Raw genomic sequence first — 23,605 nt, 5'->3', positions numbered from 1 at the left:
GGAAAGTTCACCCGGGCACCTGGACAGTCCTCTTCAAAGACATGTCTGGGGTTTTACTGCCCAAAATATGATAACCTGGACATCTGGTAACTAACAATGGGGCCTGGTAAAAACTATGAAACACAACTCTTCAGTGTAAATATCCTTGTGGTTGTGTCACAACTAACAATTTTACAAAGTACGAAGACATAATACATGCATAACAAGGTAGAAGACTGTGTAACAGTTCAAGTAGATCAAACTAACCCTGAGTCTCTCATTTGATCTGTCCAGCTCATTTTGTAGCAAGAAGAAATGTAATTAAATCACCATTAAGTGTACACACAGATTCCAATTTTGATCTGTCAGTACCAATTTGCTCCTGTGTGAAAAGCAAGCCTGGTCCCAATTTATATAGCATCTTCTTTCTAATATAATTCTGAATACACATTACAGGCCTAGATAATATAAGAACATAAGAACATAAGAAATGCCTTCACCGGATCAGACCGTGGTCCATCTTGTCCGGCGATCCGCACACGCGGCGGCCCATTTAGGTACTCCTTTTTGGAGACCCGGATTTCCCGTATCCCTCAATATGCTTTGCAAGAAGGTGTGCATCCAACTTGCGCTTGAAACTCGGAACAGTAGTCTCCGCCACAACCTCCTCCGGGAGAGCATTCCAAGCGCCAACCACTCGCTGTGTGAAACAGAACTTCCTAACATTTGTCCTAAACCTGCTGCCACTCAGTTTCAGGCTATGACCCTTTGTCCGTGTCACCTCCGAAAATGTTGGTAATGCTGTTTCCTGGTCTAATTGGGTTGTTAAAGATTTTTTTTTCTGGACTGAACTGAGCAGTACTAATTAGTTGTTCTTTTCTGCGTGCCAAGTCTGAAATCTGTTCTGACAGTACCACCCTGTACTGGAATGGTTTTTCTTCTCTTTTCTTTATCTAAGCAAGTCTCCTCCCTCAAGATTCTGCTTTCTGATACTGCAATGTCCAGAGGTTCTTTCCTGTAATTTCTGTAGGCACAGTGGTATCAGAAGAGGCTAGACTTTGGTAAAAATAAATAAATACATAAAACTGTAAAAGGCCAAACAATATGCTTTCTTGATGAAAACCAGAAAACAAAGATGTAAAAGCTGGGGACAACAAGCTTGAAAAGGAGCCATTACTCACATATTTGACATAATCTTTCCATTGCTGCCACCACTGAATTGAGATCAGAAACCAGTTGTGTCCAGGCTGTAGACCATGTCGGCTCTCTCTTTCTAACCAACCTCTAGATTTAAAAACAAAAGCAAGTGCAAAAGTGAGATTTTAAAAAGTCAACAGAAGGTGTCAGCATTATGGTTTATGTTTCAGTGCTCAATTGAATAACTCAAAGTTCACAATCCTCTTTACTGGTGTGTTGCGTCAAGAAAAGGAGAGAAGATGTCTGCAACTACTATGGTAATTCCAGCTGGCCAAGAAGTAACATGGAGGTGCTCCTCAGAGGTGCTGTCCCTCCTCTCTTAATCTGTAATAGCACAGAACTATCCCCAGTAGCTGCAAAAATGCTCGCACATAAACAGACACGTACTTCAAGGTAGGCGCAAATGTGCACATATACTCTAAGTACATCTACTTTATGTTTAAATGATTTTTATTGAGCCAAGAAAAGTACACAGATTCAACATTTTCATCCAATAAACAGAGATCAAACAAAGTTTTCAACAATACAAACTCCCCATCTCTACCCCCCACCCCCTGCCCTCCCCCACCACCACCCACCTCTTCCGGAGTCCCACCGTCATTAAGCGTCAAAGAACAAAACAGTATACTGGAAGACAACTGAAAGTAAACAAGAACAGAAGAACATCACAGTCAGCAATTCAAAATTCGACTCCTGGCCAAAGGGGTCATGCTATTCCAGAAAGGCTCCCAGGTAGCTGTAAAACGCAGGCCTCATGTTGAAGAAAGATCCAGAATACTCTGACATTCCCAGGTCAGCAAGTAATCATTTGAATCCTCCACAACGAGAGATTGGGGGCATCCGGCTCCAGACATTTCAGCAAAATGCACTTTAAGGCAGACAGAATCGACCACCTCAAGAAGGCTCTCGTACCCAGCTGTTGAGGATGATGAGTAAGAACTCCAAATAAGAGTACAGGAGAAAAGCGAACAGTCATCCTCCAAATTTGTCCAATGAAGGTAAACAGTTTGGTCCAAAAGGCCGGACAGGACCAAAACATGTGGCCAAGGGTAGCATCCAAAAGACCACATTTGTCACAAACTGCAAATGGTCTAAACTTAGCACGATAAGCCCGCAGGGGTGATACATAAAGACGAAATACCAATTTGTACTGCATTTCCAAAAAATACAAATGTCCTCAAAGCAGGCAATCTAGTTACAGTAGTTAATATAATATCATCAGGCAATACTACTTGGAGATCTTGGGCCCATGAAGTCTGGTATTTAGCATAGTCAGGCAAGGGGGTCTCATCCTTCAAATAACGACAATGAAATTTGAGGGGTACAACGACCCCTCCACAAAAAGTGTTGGAATGGAACAAATATATTTGGTCTCATTACAATGTAACAGATACAGAGGAAGTACCTGGAAAACAAGACACCTCCCCACTGATTGAAAATAGAAGGATGGAATGGCAAGGCGACCGATTTATCAAGATTAATAACCTGACCAAAATAGAACCCATATTCAGCTATTAGATCCAGAGCCACCAGAAGAGAGCGAGCAGAGTTCATGAGAATGAGCATTAAATCGTCATCAAATGGCAAAGTTTTAAGTTCCTGCCCAGCTAGACACAGCCCTCCAACCTTCTCAAACTGCCTCAAAGTACACAACAGAGGCTCAAGAGAAGAATAAAAAGCAACTGGGACAAGGGGCAGCCTTGATGCGTACCCCATCGAATGGGAAAAATCTCCGAATGAGTCCAATTTACCAATAGCGAAGCCAAGGGGTTCACGTAAAGCAAACCAAGCGCAGCATGAAAAACCCCAGAGACACTGATATAATCCAGCGTTTGATAAAGATATGACCATGAGACATTATCAAATGCCTTGGCCGCATCCAAACTCACAAACAATGTTGGAACCTAGGCATGTTGTGCATGAGCTAGGGCAAGCAAAATCTTATGAATGTTCAATACCGATTGCTGCCCCGGGACATGGATCAGAGTGGGGATGTAAGGAAGAAGTCTATCCGCAAGGATACGGGAGAAAAGCTTAAGATTAACGTTGATCAGCGAAATTGGCCGTTAGGAGCTTGGGAGACCAGCTGCTTTACCCGACTTAAGAAGAGCTATAGAGGCTTTATTGGAAAAGCGCAGAAAAGAACCTTTCTGTACAGCGACATTATAATAGGCAAGTAAGGGACCACAAAATTGAGTCTCCAAGATACGAAAGAATTCCCCATAAAACCCGTTGGGGCCTGGAGCAGTGCCAACCCTGCTGGCCTTGATTGCCTTCTGTAGCTCAATCGCCTGTAAAGGCCTATTGAGTTGGCCAATATTAGTCTCCTGCAAATGCGGCATCCTCGAAGAAGCTAAATAGTCATTCACCAGCACAACTGGGGAGGGAGGGGTGTCATCAAATTGGGAAGCAAAGTGGTCCCTTAATATATGAGCAATGCCCTCACTGCGAGAGACCACCCTGCCTCCAGGAGCATGCATGGCCAGAACAGGCTGCTTTCCCGTATGTTTATCAACTAATTTAGCCAACAATTTACCTGGCTTATTGCCATAGCGCTGAAAATTAGGATAGGAGGACCATCGTTGAGTACAAGAGTGAAGTAGAGAATTAAGAGCTGCTTGCACCAACAAATACTGTTCCCTAATGGCCGGACCACATGCGTCCTCTTAGCTACTCTCAAGATCCTTTCCAAGGTAATGGTCACATTATTAAGTTTCCAAAGTCTAGTACAGATGTAAGCTAGAATGTGGCCCCTGAGGACTGACTTAACTGTCTCCCAGAACAGAAGTGGGTCTTCCTGAAGCTACGCATTGTGGTGAACAAAGTCCTCCCACTGCTCCAACAAAGCTTTTTGAACTCAGAGTCCTGGCTAAAATAGGCAGGAAACCGCCAATGCCCTGCAAGAACATAAGTTTCCTTCTTAGGGGACCCTCGGCCACAAGAGGACACCCGCTGAAAATAAAGGGCGGGAAGTTTCATGGCAACACCAGGAAGTACTTCTTCACTGAAAGAGTGGTGGACAGCTGGAATAAGCTCCCAGTTCAGATGGTTGAGGCCAGCAGCGTGCCAGTTTTTAAGAACAGTTGGGATGCTCATGTCGGATCTCTACGAGGGAAAAGGTCATCAGAGAGCGATTAACTAGGGGGGTGGGTCAATGGAGTGGGCAGACTCGATGGGTCTTGGCCCTTTTCTGCCGTCACTTTCTATGTTTCTATGTTTCTATCCAATTGAATATCAACCCAAACGGGTGCATGATCAGAAATGTGAACATTACCCACATGGGCCACAGTGACCTGAGAGAACAGAGAAGAAGACAACAAAACATAATCAAGATGAGACCATGAGCCATGGGCCCGGGACAAATAGGTATAGTCCTGCATCTCTGGATGGAGAAGCACCAAGGGTCTATGAAATCAAGCGTGGAGCAAAAGTTAGAAAGCAAAAGACTTTGGGGCCTAAGGGGGTGGTCAGGCAAGAAGATTTAACCAGCTCAGGGTCCATTACTAAATTAACATCCCCCACCATTAACAAGGGGTCATTGGGAAACCTTGATCGAAGTGCAATCAGACCTTGAAAAAAGGCTAGTTCAGAGGAGGACTTATCCATACACTATGAGCAATAAGTTCCCCACCTACAGGCACAATAGCAAATATCGGCCAACTGCATCTTTATCCAATACTTGAACAGCAATGGGAGAGGACTTACAGAGTAGAACAGCCACCCCACCAACACGACCTGTAGGAGATGAGAAAAAGACCTCGCCCATCCATGATCTCTTCAGCTTGAGGTGCTTCTCATCTGTCAGCCTGGTCTCCTGGAGACAGGCAATATCTGCTTTGGAACATTGTAGGGATGCAAGAATTTTCTGCTGCTTTATAGGTGACGTGATGCCCCCAACGTTCCAGGAGACCAGCCTAAAAGACATACTCAGCACAAGGCCAGATGAGCAAACTCATGCAAGGCAAATCAAGTACTGATCTCAGGAGCCCAGCCTCCCCCAAAGCACTACAGGCACAGGAATCACCCATCTTTGTATACACCTTCCAGACATACAAACAAAGCAAAAGTAAAATTGTTATAGAAACCATCCCAGCTCCCAATAGGGACTCCGGAAGCCCACCCATCCCACACCCCAAACCCCATATCCACCCCCATCCACCCCACTTCCTCCCCTCTCCCCACTCCCCCAACCCAATCCTAATACTCCCCCAACAGCTACACCCACCAAATGGGCCCATATACATGTGAATCCCTGGGAGGTCACCAAGATGCAATGGACCCCCACCCAGAAAAACAGTAGAGTCTATAAAAAAGATAAAACAAAATCAAACTGATGTTTCAAAGTCCAACAGCTCCAGCATCACAGCGCCCACTATATACATGCCGATGCTGCCCAAGTAAAGAAAGAACCCAGCCAAAAGAGGCCTGACCATGGCCACTCCATCAAGACTGGTGGGTCACAAAGTCCTGCACGGTTACCATGATATAAAAGCAGCCAAAAGAGATCTGACCATGGCCACTCATTCAGGACAGGTAGGCCACAAGCCCTGCGTGGCTGCCACCGTATCAAAGGTCTTCCACACTCCATTAGAGTAAATCTTAAGGATGGCTGGATACAGGAACAGGAACCTGATTTTTTTTTCTGCTAAGGCTGCACACAATAGTTGATATTTATGACATCGGTCCTGTAGAGCCACAGAATAGTACTGAAAAATCCTAATCGGCACATCATCATACTTAAGAGAATCTCTCAGTATTGACTCAGAATTTCCATCTTATGTAGATAATTGTGTATTTTCGCCACTACCACTCTGGGTCGCTGACACTCGTCCCACATGATGCATGTGCTCCAAGCATAGGGAATCCAGGCCAGGCGGTAAGGGAAACTGCAACCAGCCATTCCTTAAAAGTGGTGCCTAGCTGCCTGTCAGAAAGAGTCTCAGGCACCCTGATAAAATGGAGGCCATCCCTCCAGGACAGATTTTCCAGGTCCTCCAAAGGGAGCTTAAATGTATGTACACGAATGCCAGAAGCCTGAGAAATAAAATGGGGGAGTTGGAGACACTAGCAAGACGCGAAGAAATAGATATCATTGGCATAACAGAAACATGGTGGAATGAAGAAAATGAATGGGATACAGTACTGCAGGGATACAAGCTTTACAGAAGAGACAGAACAGGGCAGAAAGGGGGAGGCAGTACTGTCCAGGAAGGAGTAGAATCTACTGGAGAAGGGAAGGCAGAGGAGAAAAAGAAACTGGAGTCCCTCTGGGTAAAGATCCCCAGACAGAACGGAGCAGACACAAAAATAGGACTCTACTATCGACCCCCAGGACAGACGGAGGAAACAGACTCTGAGATGATAGAAGAAATAAGACATGAATGTAGGACGGGCAATGTAACGATCATGGGAGACTTCAATTTCCCAGGAATAGACTGGAACCTAGTAACCTCAAGCTGCGGCAAAGAAATAAAGTTCCTGGAAATGATGGGTGACTGCTTCCTAGAACAAATGGTAGGAGAACCGACAAGAGGAAACGCCACCTTGGACTTGGTCCTAAATGGCATAACTGGGCAAACAAAAGAAGTAGAAGTCACAGTCCCGCTGGGGACGAGCAATCACAATATGATCTACTTTAAACTCGGCATCGGGAAGGGGAAGCGAGCCAAGACCCTAACCACGACCTTTAACTTTAAAAAAGGAAGATACGATAACATGAGAGCCATGGTAAGAAAACAGATCAAGAAAAGGATAGCCGAAATCGAAACGGTAGAGCAAGCATGGTCCCTACTAAAAAATACTATCACCGAAGCACAGAATCTATACATTCCACAGATAGCCAAAAGAGAACTAGCTTGGCTAACCAATGAGGTGAAGGATGCAGTTAGGGAAAAGAAGGACTCATTTAAAAAATGGAAACGCGAGAAAACAACCGAGGCTTGGAACAGTCACAAAGACGACCAGAAGAAGTGCCACAAGGCGGTGAGAGAAGCCAAAAGGGCCTATGAGGAAAAGATAGCCCAAGAGGCCAAAAACTTCAAACCCTTTTTTAGATATGTTAAAGGGAAGAAACCTGCAAAGGAGACAGTGGGCCCCCTCGACGACCAAGGAAAAAAAGGATACATCAAAGAGGACAAACAGATTGCAGACAGATTAAATTCCTTCTTTGCTTCTGTCTTTACCAAGGAAGATGCCACATCAATACCCGAAACAGTGAAAGTTTTCAAGGGGGAAATAGAGGAGAGCCTCACCACAGTGAAGGTGGATCTGGACCAGATATACTATCAGATTGACAAACTAAAATGTGACAAATCCCCTGGCCCAGATGGAATTCACCCGAGAGTATTAAAGGAACTAAAGGTGGAAATCGGAGAACTACTGCAATCCCTCGCTAACATGTCAATTAGAACCGGACGGATACCAGAAGACTGGAAGATAGCGAATGTCATCCCAATCTTCAAAAAAGGATCAAGGGGAGAACCTGGAAACTATAGACCTGTGAGTCTCACATCGGTCCCTTGGAAAATGGTTGAGGCTTTGATTAAAGACAGCATAGTACAGCATCTGGATAACCATGACCTGCTGAGAGGTAATCAGCATGGCTTCAGGAAAGGGAAGTCATGCTTGACAAACTTACTTCAGTTTTTCGAGGGAGTGAACAAACAAGTCAATAGCAGAGAACCAGTGGACATAATATACTTGGACTTCCAGAAAGCATTCGACAAAGTACCTCATGTGAGACTTCTCAAAAAACTACAAAGTCATGGAATAGAAGGGGATATACTAAGATGGATAGGAAAATGGCTGGAAAACAGAAGACAGAGAGTGGGCATAAATGGGAAGTACTCAGACTGGAAGAAAGTAACTAGCGGTGTGCCTCAGGGCTCGGTTCTTGGGCCTATCTTATTCAATATCTTTGTAAATGACCTGGAAGAAAAAACGACCAGTGTTATCATCAAGTTTGCAGATGACACAAAGCTATGCCGGGCAATCAGATCGCAAAGAGACAGCGAGGAACTCCAGAAAGATTTGAAGCAACTTGAGAGATGGGCAGAAAATTGGCAGATGAGTTTTAATGTAGAAAAATGCAAAGTGATGCACCTGGGCAGCAAAAACAAGGCGCATGAGTATAAACTGTTAGGTATAACATTGGGGAAGAGCGAACAAAAGAAAGACCTGGGGGTACTGATAGATAGGACCCTGAAGCCGTCGGCTCAATGCGCAGTGGCGGCAAAGAAAGCAAACAGGATGTTAGGCATGATAAAGAAGGGAACCATGAGTAGATCAAGGGAGGTCATAATGCCGCTCTATAGAGCAATGGTCAGACCACACTTGGAATACTGTGTCCAACACTGGTCTCCATACCTGAAGAAGGATATAACACTGCTGGAGAGGGTGCAGAGGCGAGCGACGAAGCTAGTAAAAGGTATGGAGAACTTGAGCTACAAAGATCGCCTCAGAAAACTGGGATTATTCACCCTTGAAAAGAGAAGACTGAAAGGGGATCTGATAGAGACTTTTAAATTGCTAAAAGGAATCGACAAAATGGAGCAAGCTCACTCACCAGCAGGGGGAAAGGATGGTGAGCAAGTATCAGCGTTATTCACATTGGCAAATGCGACCCAGACTCGGACCAGAAGTCATGGCCTGAAGCTGAGAGGGGACACTGCCAGGACAAATGTCAGAAAGTTCTGCTTCACACAGCGAGTGATGAACGCCTGGAACTCTCTCCCGAAAGAGATGATGGAGGAAAACACCATTCTAGGATTTAAGGGAAAATTGGACGCACATCTTCTTGCAGGACACATTGAGGGATACGAGTGACTAATGTATTCGCCAGGGTATGCCGCCGCATGTGCGGATCGCCGGACTGGATGGACCCCAGGTCTGATCCGGTGTAGGCATTTCTTATGTTCTTATGTTCTTATATTCTCCACCTTCTCGCTATCAGCCAGGCATTTTCTAAATGGATAAGTTGATCGGTCATGGCTTGGGCAGAATCCTCCGCCACAGAGACTCTCGTTTTAAGCTCCGTTGTGCGAGCCACTATTTCCCCCAGCAGAGTCTCCATGTGGGTAAGTTGTGTGGACAATTTCTTCATCTGCAGTGTTAAAGCAGTAGTAACCGCAGCAGTGAGCTGTCGCAACTGGCCCTCTGTGAACTTTGCTGCATGCGGCAGGCCCGAGTCCGCCATTTTATCTTCGGCAGGTTGCATCTTGTCTTTGTTTTTTTGCTGTCGTTCTGCCACCTCCCAACTTGGACACAAATTAGTCCATAGAAAGATTAAAACAATGGGAAGCTGCATAGCGTGCTGAAGCCGTGTAAAACAGGTCAAATCAAGTAGGGTGTCGACAGGGGCCTGGGGGCTGCAGTTTGCAACCGCACTCCTCAATGCATCACGTGATCTTGTACATCTACTTTATAAATTATGCACATACAGTGCCAGCTCATCCCTGCTGCCCTTTTTGGTTGGAGGGGAAAATACAGTAAAACAGCCCCTGTTCCCGCCATTCCTCAGCTCCCTAGATGGTGATTCTGTTTGAGGCATGTTTGGCTAAGTCATGGCCCATAGTTTAAAACTATGTTCACATGCAGACTACAAAAAAGTATGTATGTGCCAGCTTATGTTATGAGCATATTCATCTAAGCAATTTTATAATAGCTATTTTTCACATGTTGAATATACTATACTAGTCGTTAAGCCCGTTACATTAACGGGTGCTAGAATTTATGTCTGTCTGTATTTTTCTTTCTGTCTCTTTCCTCCCTCCATTTCCCTGTGTAGCGCTGTCTCTGCTTTCTTCCTCAGTCTGCACTCTCAAGCTGTAACATTACTGCTTAGCTTTTTCTCCCTGCAAGCATCTCTGCTTTCTTTCTCATCCCCAGTCTCTTTGCTATTTTTCTCTTCTTGCAGGGGTCTCTGCTCTCCTTTCTCTATATGTTCCTGATTCCTGCAAACTTCTGTTTTCTCTGTATGCTCTTGATCCTGTGTTTCCCTGTAGGTGTCTCTTCCTTTTTTTTTTTTTATTCCTTCTTCACGTATGGTTGATTTATTAAAAGTTTTTATATTTTTCCTATTTGTTGCATGCCTGTCTCCTTGGCCGCTGTATGTTTCTCTTTTTTTGCTTTCTGTGTCTGTTTGTGTTTTTTTGCTGATTGTCTACTTGGTCGCTGTCAGTCTGTCTGTCTCATTGACTGCTGTATGTCTTTTTTTTTTTTTTTTTGCTGTCTCCTTGCCCACTGTCTCTCTGTCTGTCTACTTGGACACTGTATGTAAGTATGTCTGTATTTTTTTTTTTGTTGTCTGTCTCCTTGGCTGCTGTATGTCTGTTTGTCATTTTTTTCCTGTGTCTCTCTCTCTCCTTGTCCATCTGTCTCTTTAGCCCCCTGTCCTTCTGTGAGTGTGTGTGTGTCTCTCTCTCCTTGTCCACTGTTGTTTGTTTGTTTTTTTCAATCTCTCTTTAGCTCCTGATCCCCTCTCACTGACCCTTGCGACTGCATGTTATTCCGGCTTGATTTCCATGGCAACCCTGCTCGCGGGTCTGTGAGTGTAGGGCCATTTTGTTATTTCCTCGTGGGAAGCTGTCCGGGTCTGGCGGCGCCGTGTAGGGCGGAAGCGGGGAGGCGGGGCCTCAGCACCGGCTGGGTGGCTCGCGCCGCCGGCCCCCAGGAGCCCGAGGCCAGCGGCGGGGAAGCAGGGACATGCCTGGCGTGCCATGGTGCAGGAGGAACGGAGATCGGCGGCTGGCTGCGGTGCAGCTTGTGGAGGCGATTGGCTGGTGACGTATAAGCGCGCATGCGCACTCCTTCGGCCACAGACCTAGTGGCGCACAGAACACGCAAATAGGAGTGCACATGCGCGGCTAGCTCTTTATTATATAGGATACATGTAAAACACTTTACAAAATTACCCCCAAATGATTAGCTACTAGTATAAAATGTAAAAATGAAAGTAAAAGTTAGACAGTCAAACATTATAATTTATGTAATAAAGGTACATAATTTTTATTAGCTCACACTCTATGTTTTACCAAAAGCTGCCCAAAGAATTCACAGATTCAATAAAACAAGAGAAAAATTCTACATAAAAGTATGAAATATCAAACCCTAAATATTTAACTTACAGTGTATAATTTGCAAAACCCAAAACATTATCCTTTTCTGAAAAGCAAAGATAAAAAGAAAACTCTATACAAGTTTCTGAAAGTATCAATAGTAATCCACCTCCCAAACATCCTTCGGAAGAAATTTTAATAAAGTAGGGACACACTCAAAGCTCTCCCACTGATTACCTTTAACTTTATCTTCCTTGGACACAGCATAGTTAGATGCTGTGAAAGCCCATCAGAAGCTAACAAAGACTGAAGAGATAGCGATCAATATTATTCTTAACTATAATTACGTAACAGAAGGCTTGGCAACAGATTCTGAACTCTTCAGCAAACCAATCAACACAGTAATGCAGAAGTCTACTCTAAAAATGAATTTTAAATAAAAAAATTTTAAAACCATTGGAAAATCCCAGGAACTAAATACACAACCATCACAGAGGACTTCTCAGACAGAAGGAATGACAGTTAGAATACACATTTTTGTGGATATCTTTGTTTCATGAGTAAATCAAGGAAAATGTTTGTTGTTTACCTGCAATTACATCACTTTCTTTTCCAGAGATAAATAAAAAAAAGATTTGACAATGATTTTCTTAAGAAAGAACTGAATATTTCATGGTATATCCTAATTTTTTTCACATGACTGTATGCCTGCTACCCTCGGAGAACACCTGCTACAGATAAAAGTATCTTTGTTTTCTCTGAGGACAAGCAAGCATAATATTCTCACATGTGGGACTCCCAAGCTGCCAGAATCATGTCTCTGGGAGAGGTGAAACTGAATAAACAGGAGCCTGGTGAAATTCAAAAGTGCTGGAGGGAAAGTTGGCTTTTAGGTAGTAAAATGATTGTGCAGAACTGCTTGCCCAAACCATCTGTCTCTTCTGGAGTTGTATTCTAAACAGTAATAAAATACCTCCCACCACCCCTGAAAATAACCAAGCAGGAGAGATGCCCACTCCCTCCAGCCACCAATCCCAGACCCCCGCTCCCCAACCCCCTCCCCCTCTCCATACCTCAAAAAGTTGGGAGGAGGGGTGCTCAGACCCTCCGCCTCCTGTACGTGACTGGGTGTTAGGTCCCGCCCCGGTGCATCATGTGATGCACGGGGTGGGGCCTAAGGCCCTGATTGGCTCAGGCATCTCGTGCTCCTCCCTTGGGAGGGGCCTGAGGCGCCTGAGCCAATCAGGGACTTCTTTAGGGTTGAGCCTAATTCTGTGTAAAATTTAATCGAATAAGCCAATTAGCTCCAATAATTAGGATCTTAACAAGCAACTACTGGTGCTAATTGGATTTCATTAAAATTTATACACCGAGGTAGTGAAGTTAGGCCCAGATTCACTAACCTGCCCTATCGGGCCAGATCCGGGCCCGATCCAAGCAGGTCCAACAAATTCTGCAAAGTTAAATATGCAGATGGGGGCAATCGGAGGAACGCCCCCATCTGCCTGCCCAGATCTCTGGTGTGCAATCCTCACACATGCGTAGACCATCTGCTTTCCCTGCAGATGGTCTGCACATGCGTTTTGTGTCCGGGTTTTTGTTTGTTTGTTTTTTGGACTCCCCGTCGGCGACTCTTCCCCCTCCCCAACAAATCGGTTACTGGACCGCACGGACCCGCCGCTCCGCGTTCCCCATACTCTGGTGAGCCTTGGCTCGCTTTGCCATTTTTTAAATTGTGCCCGTGGTTTTAACCCGCTTAAAGCCCGCAAGTTAAAACCACGGGCTCACAGTGCAGGACAGAGCAGAGCGGCATTCGGTCACTTTTTAATGTAAAATAATGCATTTTCACCCTTTAATTTTGCAGCCACAGGCGAGAGACTTTCCCCCCCCCCCCATCCAGACCAGAGTAGGGCGGCATTCAGGGTGAGCAGGCAGGAGAGATTGCAGAGCAGGGCAGACAGCAGGGTCGGAAAGACATTTTCGACTGGTCCCCAGCAGTCACTTCTTCAGTTGATCGGCCAGCCCAGTCAGATGTGAAATTTTGTGTTGTGAATCGTGTCCCTGCCTACTTTGCATGCGTTTCACCTCATTTGCACACACGGATCGGAGGATGGTCAGCAGAGAGGTAAATGAATTGGGCCAGAGGGAAATTTGGTCGCTAAGGGGGGTCGCAAAACGATCGGTACACGATCAGTTTGCTTTGTGAATCTAGCCGTGATTTGTATAAATAAATTGAGCAGTGGTAAAATAGCAAAATTTTACTGCAGCCCAGTATCACCCTTCTCAATCAATGCATCAGTTTTTCACCCTTTTATTTCTCTTATTTAACACCTGAAGGTGCTAACTCTTAACTGCAAAATGCAGAACAGATTCACATTAAATAAACTGATCAGAAATTTAAGGCATACCTAATGATTTGTCCTTCCTCCTCTGGAGTAGCAGGTCTTAAACCCAAAACTATATGGCACACCTAAAAAGCATGGGGGGAAGGGGGAAGAATCAAAATGTTATTGTGGTTTCACAGTTTTGCTACAACTGCTACATTAAATCCTGTCTATGGATTACTATGTCTCAAGGCTAGATGCACTAAAGAGGATCGGAAAGACCGTGTGGGTCTCTCTGATCTGATTTTTTGGCATATTAAAAAAGAGCTATTGATGCACTAAAAAGTTTGCATGCAAATGATTCACGCAGATGCTTGTCGTTATCCCTGACTCGGCCTCCAACTGAGTAATGTGAGAGCAACTCTCAAACATGTGCAGAGCCAGTAAGGAAAGCCCGGACAGCTGAGAAGCAGGGGAAGCAACAAAAGCAGCCTCTTGCCATTTAGATGTTCGGGACCGGAAGCATTTTTTTAAAATGGGGCACAGATGCTGTGCAAATATCTGCCCTATTAAGAAAAGCACCCCTCCTCACCGATGATGGCCCTCCCCATGAACTGGCACTGCGAACCGACTCTCAACGTGGCAGTGAAATGGTAGAAGGAATGCCAACACCACCCCCACGAAAGAAAAATGGCACTCTTCCCCCCCCCTTTCTTAAACATAAATATGCCATCTGCCTTCTCTGCGGCAATTTCTTTGTTTATTGGACTTTATTTTTTTCATGTCTAAGCTGACAGCCCTTATGAACAATTATACATCACTTTTCTTTAAGATTTGATACTAATAATTCCTAAATATTGTAATACTTGTTTTTATTTTGTATCACCATAATTACTTCTGTAAACAGCTGTGAACTTCATGGAGGTATTGGCAGCACAGTACTCCCCCAAAATTCACAGGGGTTCCGTTCCAGGAACATCTGCGAATTTTGGAAAAACCGCAAATGTGGTTTTGCGCCTGTCAAAGGGCAGGAGAGGGCAGTTGGGGTGCCAGCGAGTTCAGAAAATCATTCACGGTATGCTCTTACTGCCTCTTCCTGTTACTGAAGTCAGGCTACACCAATCAGGAGCTGCTTTGACACGCAGCTCCTGACTGGTGTAGCCTGACTTTAGTACAGGAAGAGGCGGTCGGAGCATACCGCAGATTAGTGAGTCCATGATTCACGAACTCGTGGGGGAACATTGTATACAAATAAAGACTGTATTTGGGACCCTTATATAAAATGGACAGAACACTCTTCCAAGCCATGCTAAAGACCTGCAGTCGTCTCTTCATACCTATCTACCTATGGTCAGTGGGGTGGAGGGGGCGTTCTAGAGGTCTTTATGTCAAGAATTTGCCTTGTACTGAAGAACTAATATACAACATGTAGAATTTGTTGGACTGGGATTTTTCTAACCTTTGTTTATAAGTTGGTCTGTTTTGTTTGATGTATTGCTTCTGAAAAATTATAAATAAATAAAAAACAAAACCATGTTTTAACATGCTCTGATAAATTTGATCTCTCTCACACATAGCATACATGCTCTCTTCTCTCTCTCCAAATAATAACACACAGGTACATCTGCCATTGTGCTACTAGTCACGTGCTCATTTATGAGCTGGCATCATATAGAATTCTTGTGCTTGCTACCAAGATTTTCCCTAGCCTACAGCAGTTCTCTCACCCAAATCCTACCCTTTTTTTTGGTACCCTTCTAACCCCCCAGGACTCTCACCAGTTTCACTATTTTCCTATGGTGGGTTGCTGCCATAGTTTTGCCAGCTTATTTAGGGAGGAGGGGTATAAGAAGTAGGAAGATCAGAATGGAAGGGGATAACTTTCTCTCCTCCTCATCAGACTGGCATGGATGGAGGGGAGGGGAGATATGTGAAGCAAACTTTCTTCCCATCCCACCCATTCTCTCACTTATACACAAATACACTCTTACCCCTCAGGTCTAATCTCACCCATCTAAATCATCCCAACTGTTCAATTGCAAATGCAACAGAACAATTCAATAAAATATTTTTATACTTTTAAATTCTTTATCTTCAGTTCTTACTTTCTTCCTTAATCTTTATTTTCTTTCCTGTTTCTTTAGTCTTATTTCAAGATTTCTTATTTTAATTTCTGTAGAATTGCCATATACTCTCCCTATTGTTTTCTAAGTTTTCTTTTTCTGTTCCCTATTCTATACTAGCAGTCTTTCTACAGTTTTCACCCCATTCCCATCTCTCTTCTTTTGCTTAACATATGCTCCAATGTACCAGTCACATCTTTGCATGACCAACAAAGTTGTCCCTTGGATGCATCAATTCTATATAAACGAAGTGGAGTCCATAGGTTTTGGGTTGCAGACTTCTCTAAGTACCCATAAAGCACAACTGTTAAAGATCTTACTAATGCTAACGCTTAAAACTATTTTCATTATTTGGAAGGATTTTTCTAAATTAGAATACAATACGTGGTGGAATATGGTATGTCTGTATAGTAAGTATGAAAAGATTTATGCAATTAAATGTGGTAATTTAGAGAAATTTAGGCACATATGGGAATGTTTATTGAAACTTAATGATTAATGTACAATATTATGCTTAATTTGGATTCATGTTATGTTGTGTTATGACACCCTATGACTTTTTCTGTTTTATGCTTTTCGGTTTGTATTTTTCATTTGATTTGATATGTTGTATCTTTATACATTTTTGAAAAATTCAATAAATTATTTAATGAAAAAATAAATAATCACAAGATACAGGCACATAATTTAAGGAGTTAGGTATCCAAATCTCAAATGAAAATTAACTTCTCGTTAAGCATCTCAATTTAGGAAACTAGGAACCTAAAACGTAGGCAGTGCCAGAGCAGATAACACAGGGGAACAGGTTATGTGAGTGATTAAAACCTATTGTTTTACTGCAAGTGTGTGGCTCTCCAAATGGTTTCTAGCCTAGGATAGGGCATGAGTAAGCATCCAGTTATACTTGTTTATAAGCATTTTTGAAATTCGGATTCTGAAACAAACAATTGCTGCAACACTAGTGGCCTCTGCTAGCCAACAAGCAACACTGAGGATACATCTTTGAGAGGACATCCCTCCAGTCTTCAGATTACAAAGGATCTCTGAACAAAGCTATTGCAGAAGAGATGCAGTATCTATGAGGTATTGCTAACTTAAGGTACTCTTTTAAAAGGGCTATACAAAGGTTAAACAAATGTTGACAAATTTAAATAGGGTACAGTAAACCTTATACTTGTAAGGCTTTTCACCATATTGCTTAGTATTTCGTTCTTAAAAGAGTTAGCTGCACTCCTATGGCTTTTCTGGGTGGTTGGTTTTTTGTTAGTTTTTTTTTGGGGGGGTGTTCATATTCTTATTCCAGTTATTACATTTTTGTTTGATGTTTAATCATTATTGTCTCATAAGTGCTGGTACTATGTAAACTTGTGCTGGATATAAAAACAAAATTAAAACAAATACTGTAATTTGAAGATATTACCTGAAATAGAAGGTTTAAAAATTCATTTGCAAGAGCACTCTTTACACTCCAGATCTGGTAGTCCTCCAAGGTAAGATGTCCTGCCTGTAAAAAAAAAAAAAAAAAAAGTGATAATGACCAACTTTTATATTTATTATCCACTTTAACTTCTCTCTAAAGCATTGGCTTGGTCATTGCAATACCTTTATGACTATAAAATCAGGCATATTACAATCATATGAGTCTGCAATGATCACAACTGGAGGGGGGATTCTGGGATGCAATTTAGTTACATGGCAAAACATTTTAAATTACATTATTTGTGTCTTGTCTGCTGATCAGATTCTCACCACCTGCAACATCCTTCTATCACATGCCCAGTTGCTCAAGCATCTTACTGTGACAGACTCCTTTTTACCCGGCTGCTGGATTAGGGTTTGCCACAAGGTATTTTTTATAGGTTAGGCTGTGAGCCAGTACCAGAACTTCTGCACTCTTCTTAATAAATCCAGACCACATCAATTGTTTGAGCCAAAATTCTAAGTTTATTTTCCTTCTCTCGGGAACTAGAGAGAGGCAGTTCTTAAATCTCAGTTATACTCTGAAAATAAACTATTTACATCTCTTATTTTTCCTTACAACATGATGAGTCGTTATTTATTCTCCAATTGCTTAGATTCTTTTGTAGATGGGAATCTAGATCTAATGGTGGAGAGGGCCAATCTCCTGCCTAAAACAGGATCTTATATAATCTCTGATTATATCACACATAAATTACTATGCAACCCCCATTCAGAGATCAGATAGCAATTATGAACTTTAACCCTTTCAGGACCAAGGGACATATTTGTCCCATAACTTAAAAATCCTATAAATTTTGATTGGGATAGTCTACAGTTCTAAATTTGATATGTACGGATTCCATATGATACTGCCTTTATGTAAACAAACTGGTTCCGACATTCATTCATTAGCGTCGTTGCCAGATTGACGAGAAGATTCACTTGCCACACTGTCCATAAGCCAGAAGTGTGATTTTTTTAAATAAAAATAATGATATTTCACAAAAAAAATCAATTTTTTGGCATCTGCAAGCCCTTTTTACCATAAAAATGTCGTCAAAACCACAAAAATTGGCCTACGATCCTTATGGTCCTGAAAGGGTTAAGGGCTCCTTTTACTAAGCTGCGCTAGCGGTTTAACGCACGTAATAGCATATGTTAAACCGCCGAACTCGCTAGCCGCTACCGCCTCCTCTTGAGCAGGCGGTAGTTTTTGGCCAGCGCGGGGGTTAACGCGTGATGAAAAGTCGCACGCAGCTTGATAAAAGGAGCCCTAAATTTCTAGAAAGGTCTGGAAGCTCACTGGCTAAACCACTAACTGCCTCAAGGTTCATGTTTCATCCACCTGTAATAACAACAACATAACATAAAATTTTATTTATATACCGCAATACACCATGAAGTTTGATGCGATTAGCAGGTGTTAGATAGAGGCAACCTTCTGCAGACTGCTCACTGCAGATTGCAAAACTAACACTTAACCTCTTCACTTAACCCCACTGTGAAATGTGCATGCAGCCCTTGTTCAGAAGCTGCTAGTAACTGCTGGAGAGATTCATGCACTTAACCTCACTTCACCTAGTGCATGAATTTACTCCAGGCTACAATACTATTACTGCAACAGATTCATTCATCATTGCTGGCATCAAGGAGCTTTTCCAACATTTAATAGACACTTATTTTCCTGTTCATCCACTTTACAGTGTTGGTTCTTTTCTACACCAACATCTGAAAAACAATCCTCCCAGATGATGTAAGTACTTATCATTTCTATAACACTACTAGACATATACAGTGCTGTACATCAAAACATAGAAGAGATAGTCCCTGCTCAAAAGAGCTTATAATCTAGTCAAGACAGACAAACTGGACAAGAAGGTGCTCAGGTGGGGAATTACAGAGGGAATAAGACAAGACATACTGGTGCTTAGCAAGTGGGTTGGAGTTTGGAATTGAAAGCAGCTAAAAAGAAGTAGGCTTTGAGTCTGGATTTGAATACTGCCAGAGACAGAGCTTGACATACCGAGTCAGGCAGTTTGTTCCAGGCATATAGTGTAGCAAAGTAGCAAGGACGGAGTCTGGAGTTGAGTATAGGAGAAGGTTACAGGTAAGAGAGGCTTACCTGATGAGCTGAGTGTTTAAAAGCTGAGTAGTCTTTGTGAGTACATTACAATATCTGTCTATGTATTTCTTCTTTTTATAAAATATGTAAGCTTAATGTGAGAATGTAACTTTTTAGGTATAAGAATGTAATTTTAGGAATGCTTTTGTGACACGCCCATTTGAAGCTAGCCTTATATGGAAACAAATAATTTGGACCAGTTAGGTTTTAGCAAAGGAATGTTTAGGATATATATGGATGTATAACTGGTAAAACGTTGGCATTTGTTACGAGCAAAGCCAGCTTTTGGCTTCTGTAATAATTCTCATGATGCAATAACCTTATGATTATTCATATATGATAATGAATAAATAATAATTTTGATTTTATAAAAAATTTGCATCATTTTTCATTATTCATTTTTACTACCCTAGAGTAGCTACAAGTACGTTTGTGTGCAATTATCCTGCTCAATGTCCAGGGGTGTGTAGGGAGAGATGAGAGATACTGAAGAGCTGTGGAGCGAATACACTTGTAAGTCATTAAGAGGAGTTTTAACTGTATACGGAAACGGATAGGGAGCCAATGAAGTGACTTGAAGAGAGAAGTTATGTGGTCATAGAGACATTGGCAGAATCTGAGGCATGCAGCAGAGTTCTGAACAGAGATGGTTTAGCAGAAGGCCAGTGAGAAGCAGATTGTAGTTTAGGCGAGAGGAGATGAGGGTATGGATGAGAGTCTTAGCAGCATGCTCAGAAAGGAAGGGTCCAATTTTAGCGATAATGTAGAGAAAGAAACAACAGGTTTTGGCAGTCTTGGATATGTGAAGAGAAGGAGAGAGATGAGTCAAAGATGACCCCAAGGTCACAAGCTGATGAGACAGGGAGAATAGGGGCACTGTTCACAGAAATAGAGAATGGAGGAAAAGGAGAGACAGGTTTAGGTGGAAAGGTAAGGAGTTCAGTGTTGGGCATGTTTAATTTTAGATAGTGGCAAGACATCCAGGTAGCAATGTTAGACAAGCAGTTTAAAACTCAGGCTTGAATGTCTGTCCAGAGTTCAAGTATAGAGAGATATATCTGTGAGTCATCAGCATAGAGGTGATTCTGAAAGCCATGAGTGGAGGTCAGAGCACCAAGGGAAGAAGTGTAGATGAAAAAAAAGAAGTGGTCCCAGGACAGAGCCCTGAGGTATATAGGCCAATAGCGAAATGGTGGTGGAGGAGGATCCACCACAGCATATGCTAAAGGTGTGATGGGAAAGATAGGAAGAAAACCATGAGATAGCAGAGCCCTGAAATCCAAGCAAGGACAGTGTATTGATGAGCAGGTGGTGATTTACCATGTCAAAAGCTGTGGATAGATCAAGAAGGATGAGGACGGAGTAGAGGCCTTTAGATTTGGCCAGGAGCAGGTCATTGGAGACTTTCATAAGTACATTTTGTGTAGAATGAAGAGGGCAAAAATCTGATTGAAGCGGGTCAAGGATAGCTTGAGATGAAAAAGTCAAGACAATGTCTGTGAACAGCACGTTCAAGTAGCTTGGATAAGAAGGGCAGGATGGAGACAGGATGATAATTGGAAGGGCAGGTAGGGACCAGCAAGGGTTTTTTGAAGAATAGTGTAACTATGGCATGTTTGAAGGTATTGGCACAGTTGCAGTGAAGAGTGATAGGTTGAGGATATGGCAGATATAGGTGATGACAATAGGAGAAATACTAGTAAGTAGATGGGTGGGGGATGGGATCAGAGGAGAAGGTGGTGAGTTTGGAGGAGGAAAGAAAATGTGCTGTTTCCTCCTCAATAATATCAGCAAAGCTATGAAAATTACCTCAACCTGACCCCTTGCTGTCTGGTAAAAGCTTTGATTTATGATCCTGAAAGGGCAATTTGCTCAGCATAGCCTTAGAGGCTGAATCCTCACCCACTGTCTGATCCAAAACATTCTACAGGTGGAAATAGCATATGCAGAAACCTTGCTCAGGACCTTGAACAGATCTGTCACATAATCCACTCCAGACAAAAGGAACTGGGAATCCATGTCAGCATCTGCTCCCAAACTACAACGTAGCCTCAAGTGGCAAGCACTTACTGCTGCTGCTTCAACCCCAACTCTGCAGCCTCAAATTGCCTCTTAAGGTCAAAATCCAGTCTACGATCCTGTGCATCTTTCAACACCACTTCTCCTTCACTGGGGATGGAGGTATGCTTGGTAACCTGCACCACCAGGTAATCCACCTTTGGTGGAATAAACAGCTGATGAAATTCAGCGTCCATTAGATAAAGTTTTGTTATGGCCTTAGCCACCTAGAGACCCTCCTGAACCTCCCAATGGTCTGTCAGCATCTTAGTACTCATAATGTACAGATGGGAGGGAAACATAAGAACATAAGAAATGCCTTCACCGGATCAGACCTTAGGTCCATCTAGACCAGCGACCCGCGCACGCGGAGGCTAAGCTAGGTGTTCCCTGATGAATACCTTGTTTACCCGTATCCCTCAATGTGATTTGCAAGAAGGTGTGCATCCAACTTGCCTTTGAATCCCAGAATGGTGGTCTCCGTCACAACCTCCTCCGGGAGAGAATTCCAAGCGTCCACCACTCACTGTGTGAAACAGAACTTCCTGACATTTGTCCTGGGCCTGCTGCCCCTCAGTTTCAGTCCATGACCTCTTGTCTGTGTCACATTTGACAATGTGAATAACGAGCCTTAGTTCTGCTCATAAGCAAGCACTGGGCAGTAGAAGTCTGTGGGGGTTCTATCTTTAATTCTTAGAGAGACTCAGTAATCTCCAAAAGAGTTGTAGGCTTAAACAACCTGTGCACAGTTGGGTCCAGGCTGCCACATGGTTGGGACTTGGCCCTACCAGGCGCAATGTAGAATTTTCTAGTACCAAAGACTCACCTGGGAACGTAAAGGCATAGATACAGACTTCACTTTGTCCCAGTCCTCTTCTGACTGCACCCCCATATCCTGCGCATGGCTCTGCTGTGGGGAAACTACACTTTTAGAGGGGAAAACCCCTGGCACTACCACCACAGCGATCTCCGAGGAGTCACTGTGACGACTGTAATTTAAGTATTTTTGTACATCATGCTTATAAATTCTGGAGCAAAAGCCAAACTAGGACACCTCCTATGACCCACTCTGGGGTTTCACAGCAGATGCACGGCTGCAACTCCAACCAGGATTTTGACCTGGAACTTATGTCATCTGGGACCCCATACCACCAGAGGCTAGTAAGTCAATTGCTCCTACCTTCCCTCACATGCTGCGAGGCACAGAGGATAAGGATGGACCTCGACCAGCCATCCAGCGCAAATCTGACATGAATCCTAAATATTCTGGTCTACACCGATTTTGAGACAGACAGAAGCTTTTACTCCAAAATGGCAACCATGGTAGCAAATTTAGCACCGAAAACTACTACTACTATTAATTATTTCTATAGTGCTACCAGACATATACAGCACTGTATAGAGTCACAAAGAAGACAGTCCCTGTTTGAAAGAAAAAAGGCCAATGGGAGCTAAATAAGGGTTCATAAAAATCTGGGAATGAGATTTTAAAGGTAGGGGACTCTGACTCTAGCCCCAAAAACCTTTCAAAACTACTTTTAGAGAATCCCCCTCCCTCCTGATTTTTGTCATAGGTTGTTACAGCCAGTACTCACTGTGTCATGCTGGTGCTGGCTGGTGCTTAGGCAGAAACTGCTGTCAGAGAACCTCTGCCTCAGACAAGCCTGGAAATTAGGATAGTTTGCTTCTTTAGACTGCTCCTCAGTCCAGCCAGCTGGACTAAGACATCAAACCCCCACCAGAACTCGAATGGGAAGTCGGGGGGGGGGGGGGGGGAGGAATGCAGTCAGCACGTGATCCTGGATAAAAACCATCATGGGGCCACTCAGCCTGTGTTCAAGCTCTCTGCGGACAAAACCTGGAGTGAGCCTTGCTCTCAAGGGAACGGTAATGCAGACTGGTCAAGAACGTGCCCTGTGGGGAGTCACGTGATCACGCAGAGCTAAGCGGCGGCTCCTTGATCCGGCTCCAACCCTCTCGCACCTAAATTTCCGCTTTATTGCCTTCAAATCGCGCCGCTCCTGCTTCTTACTCACATCCCGGTGGATCCGATAGCTTCGCAGTGCAGCGGGCAGAGCCGCCTTTTCCTTTGCTGGACTTTGATCCAGTTATGCCCATTAAGACCCCGTGGTTGGCTCGGGCTCAGCGTGTGCACGGGGCATCCAATATGGTGTCGGCTCCTTCTCCCCTGCCAAAAGTGCTGCTGCAAGAAGACGCAGTAAAGGAACTCACCAAGAATATATCAGCGGCGATCGATAAGAGGCTTACCAAGCTCCAATGGAGGAT

At 43.5% G+C, this 23,605-nt stretch overlaps 1 protein-coding gene across 3 annotated transcripts in view; it reads right to left on the bottom strand.

Moving 5' to 3' along the window:
- USP32 (ubiquitin specific peptidase 32) overlaps positions 1-23,605 on the bottom strand; it is a 406,702-nt gene that overhangs the window by 162,163 nt on the left and 220,934 nt on the right. For all 3 annotated transcript variants that reach the window (XM_033921901.1, XM_033921902.1, XM_033921903.1), the window contains 3 exons: positions 17,099-17,182; positions 13,640-13,701; positions 1,161-1,263 (listed from right to left, as the gene is read on the bottom strand). In XM_033921901.1, coding sequence (XP_033777792.1) covers positions 1,161-1,263; positions 13,640-13,701; positions 17,099-17,182 — 249 coding nt within the window. The remainder of the gene's footprint in view (positions 1-1,160; positions 1,264-13,639; positions 13,702-17,098; positions 17,183-23,605) is intronic.

The sequence above is a fragment of the Geotrypetes seraphini genome, chromosome 15 (genome assembly GCF_902459505.1).
Source record: "Geotrypetes seraphini chromosome 15, aGeoSer1.1, whole genome shotgun sequence".
NCBI classification, from domain to species: domain Eukaryota; kingdom Metazoa; phylum Chordata; class Amphibia; order Gymnophiona; family Dermophiidae; genus Geotrypetes; species Geotrypetes seraphini.
This window is presented reverse-complemented; position numbering and strand designations above follow the sequence as displayed.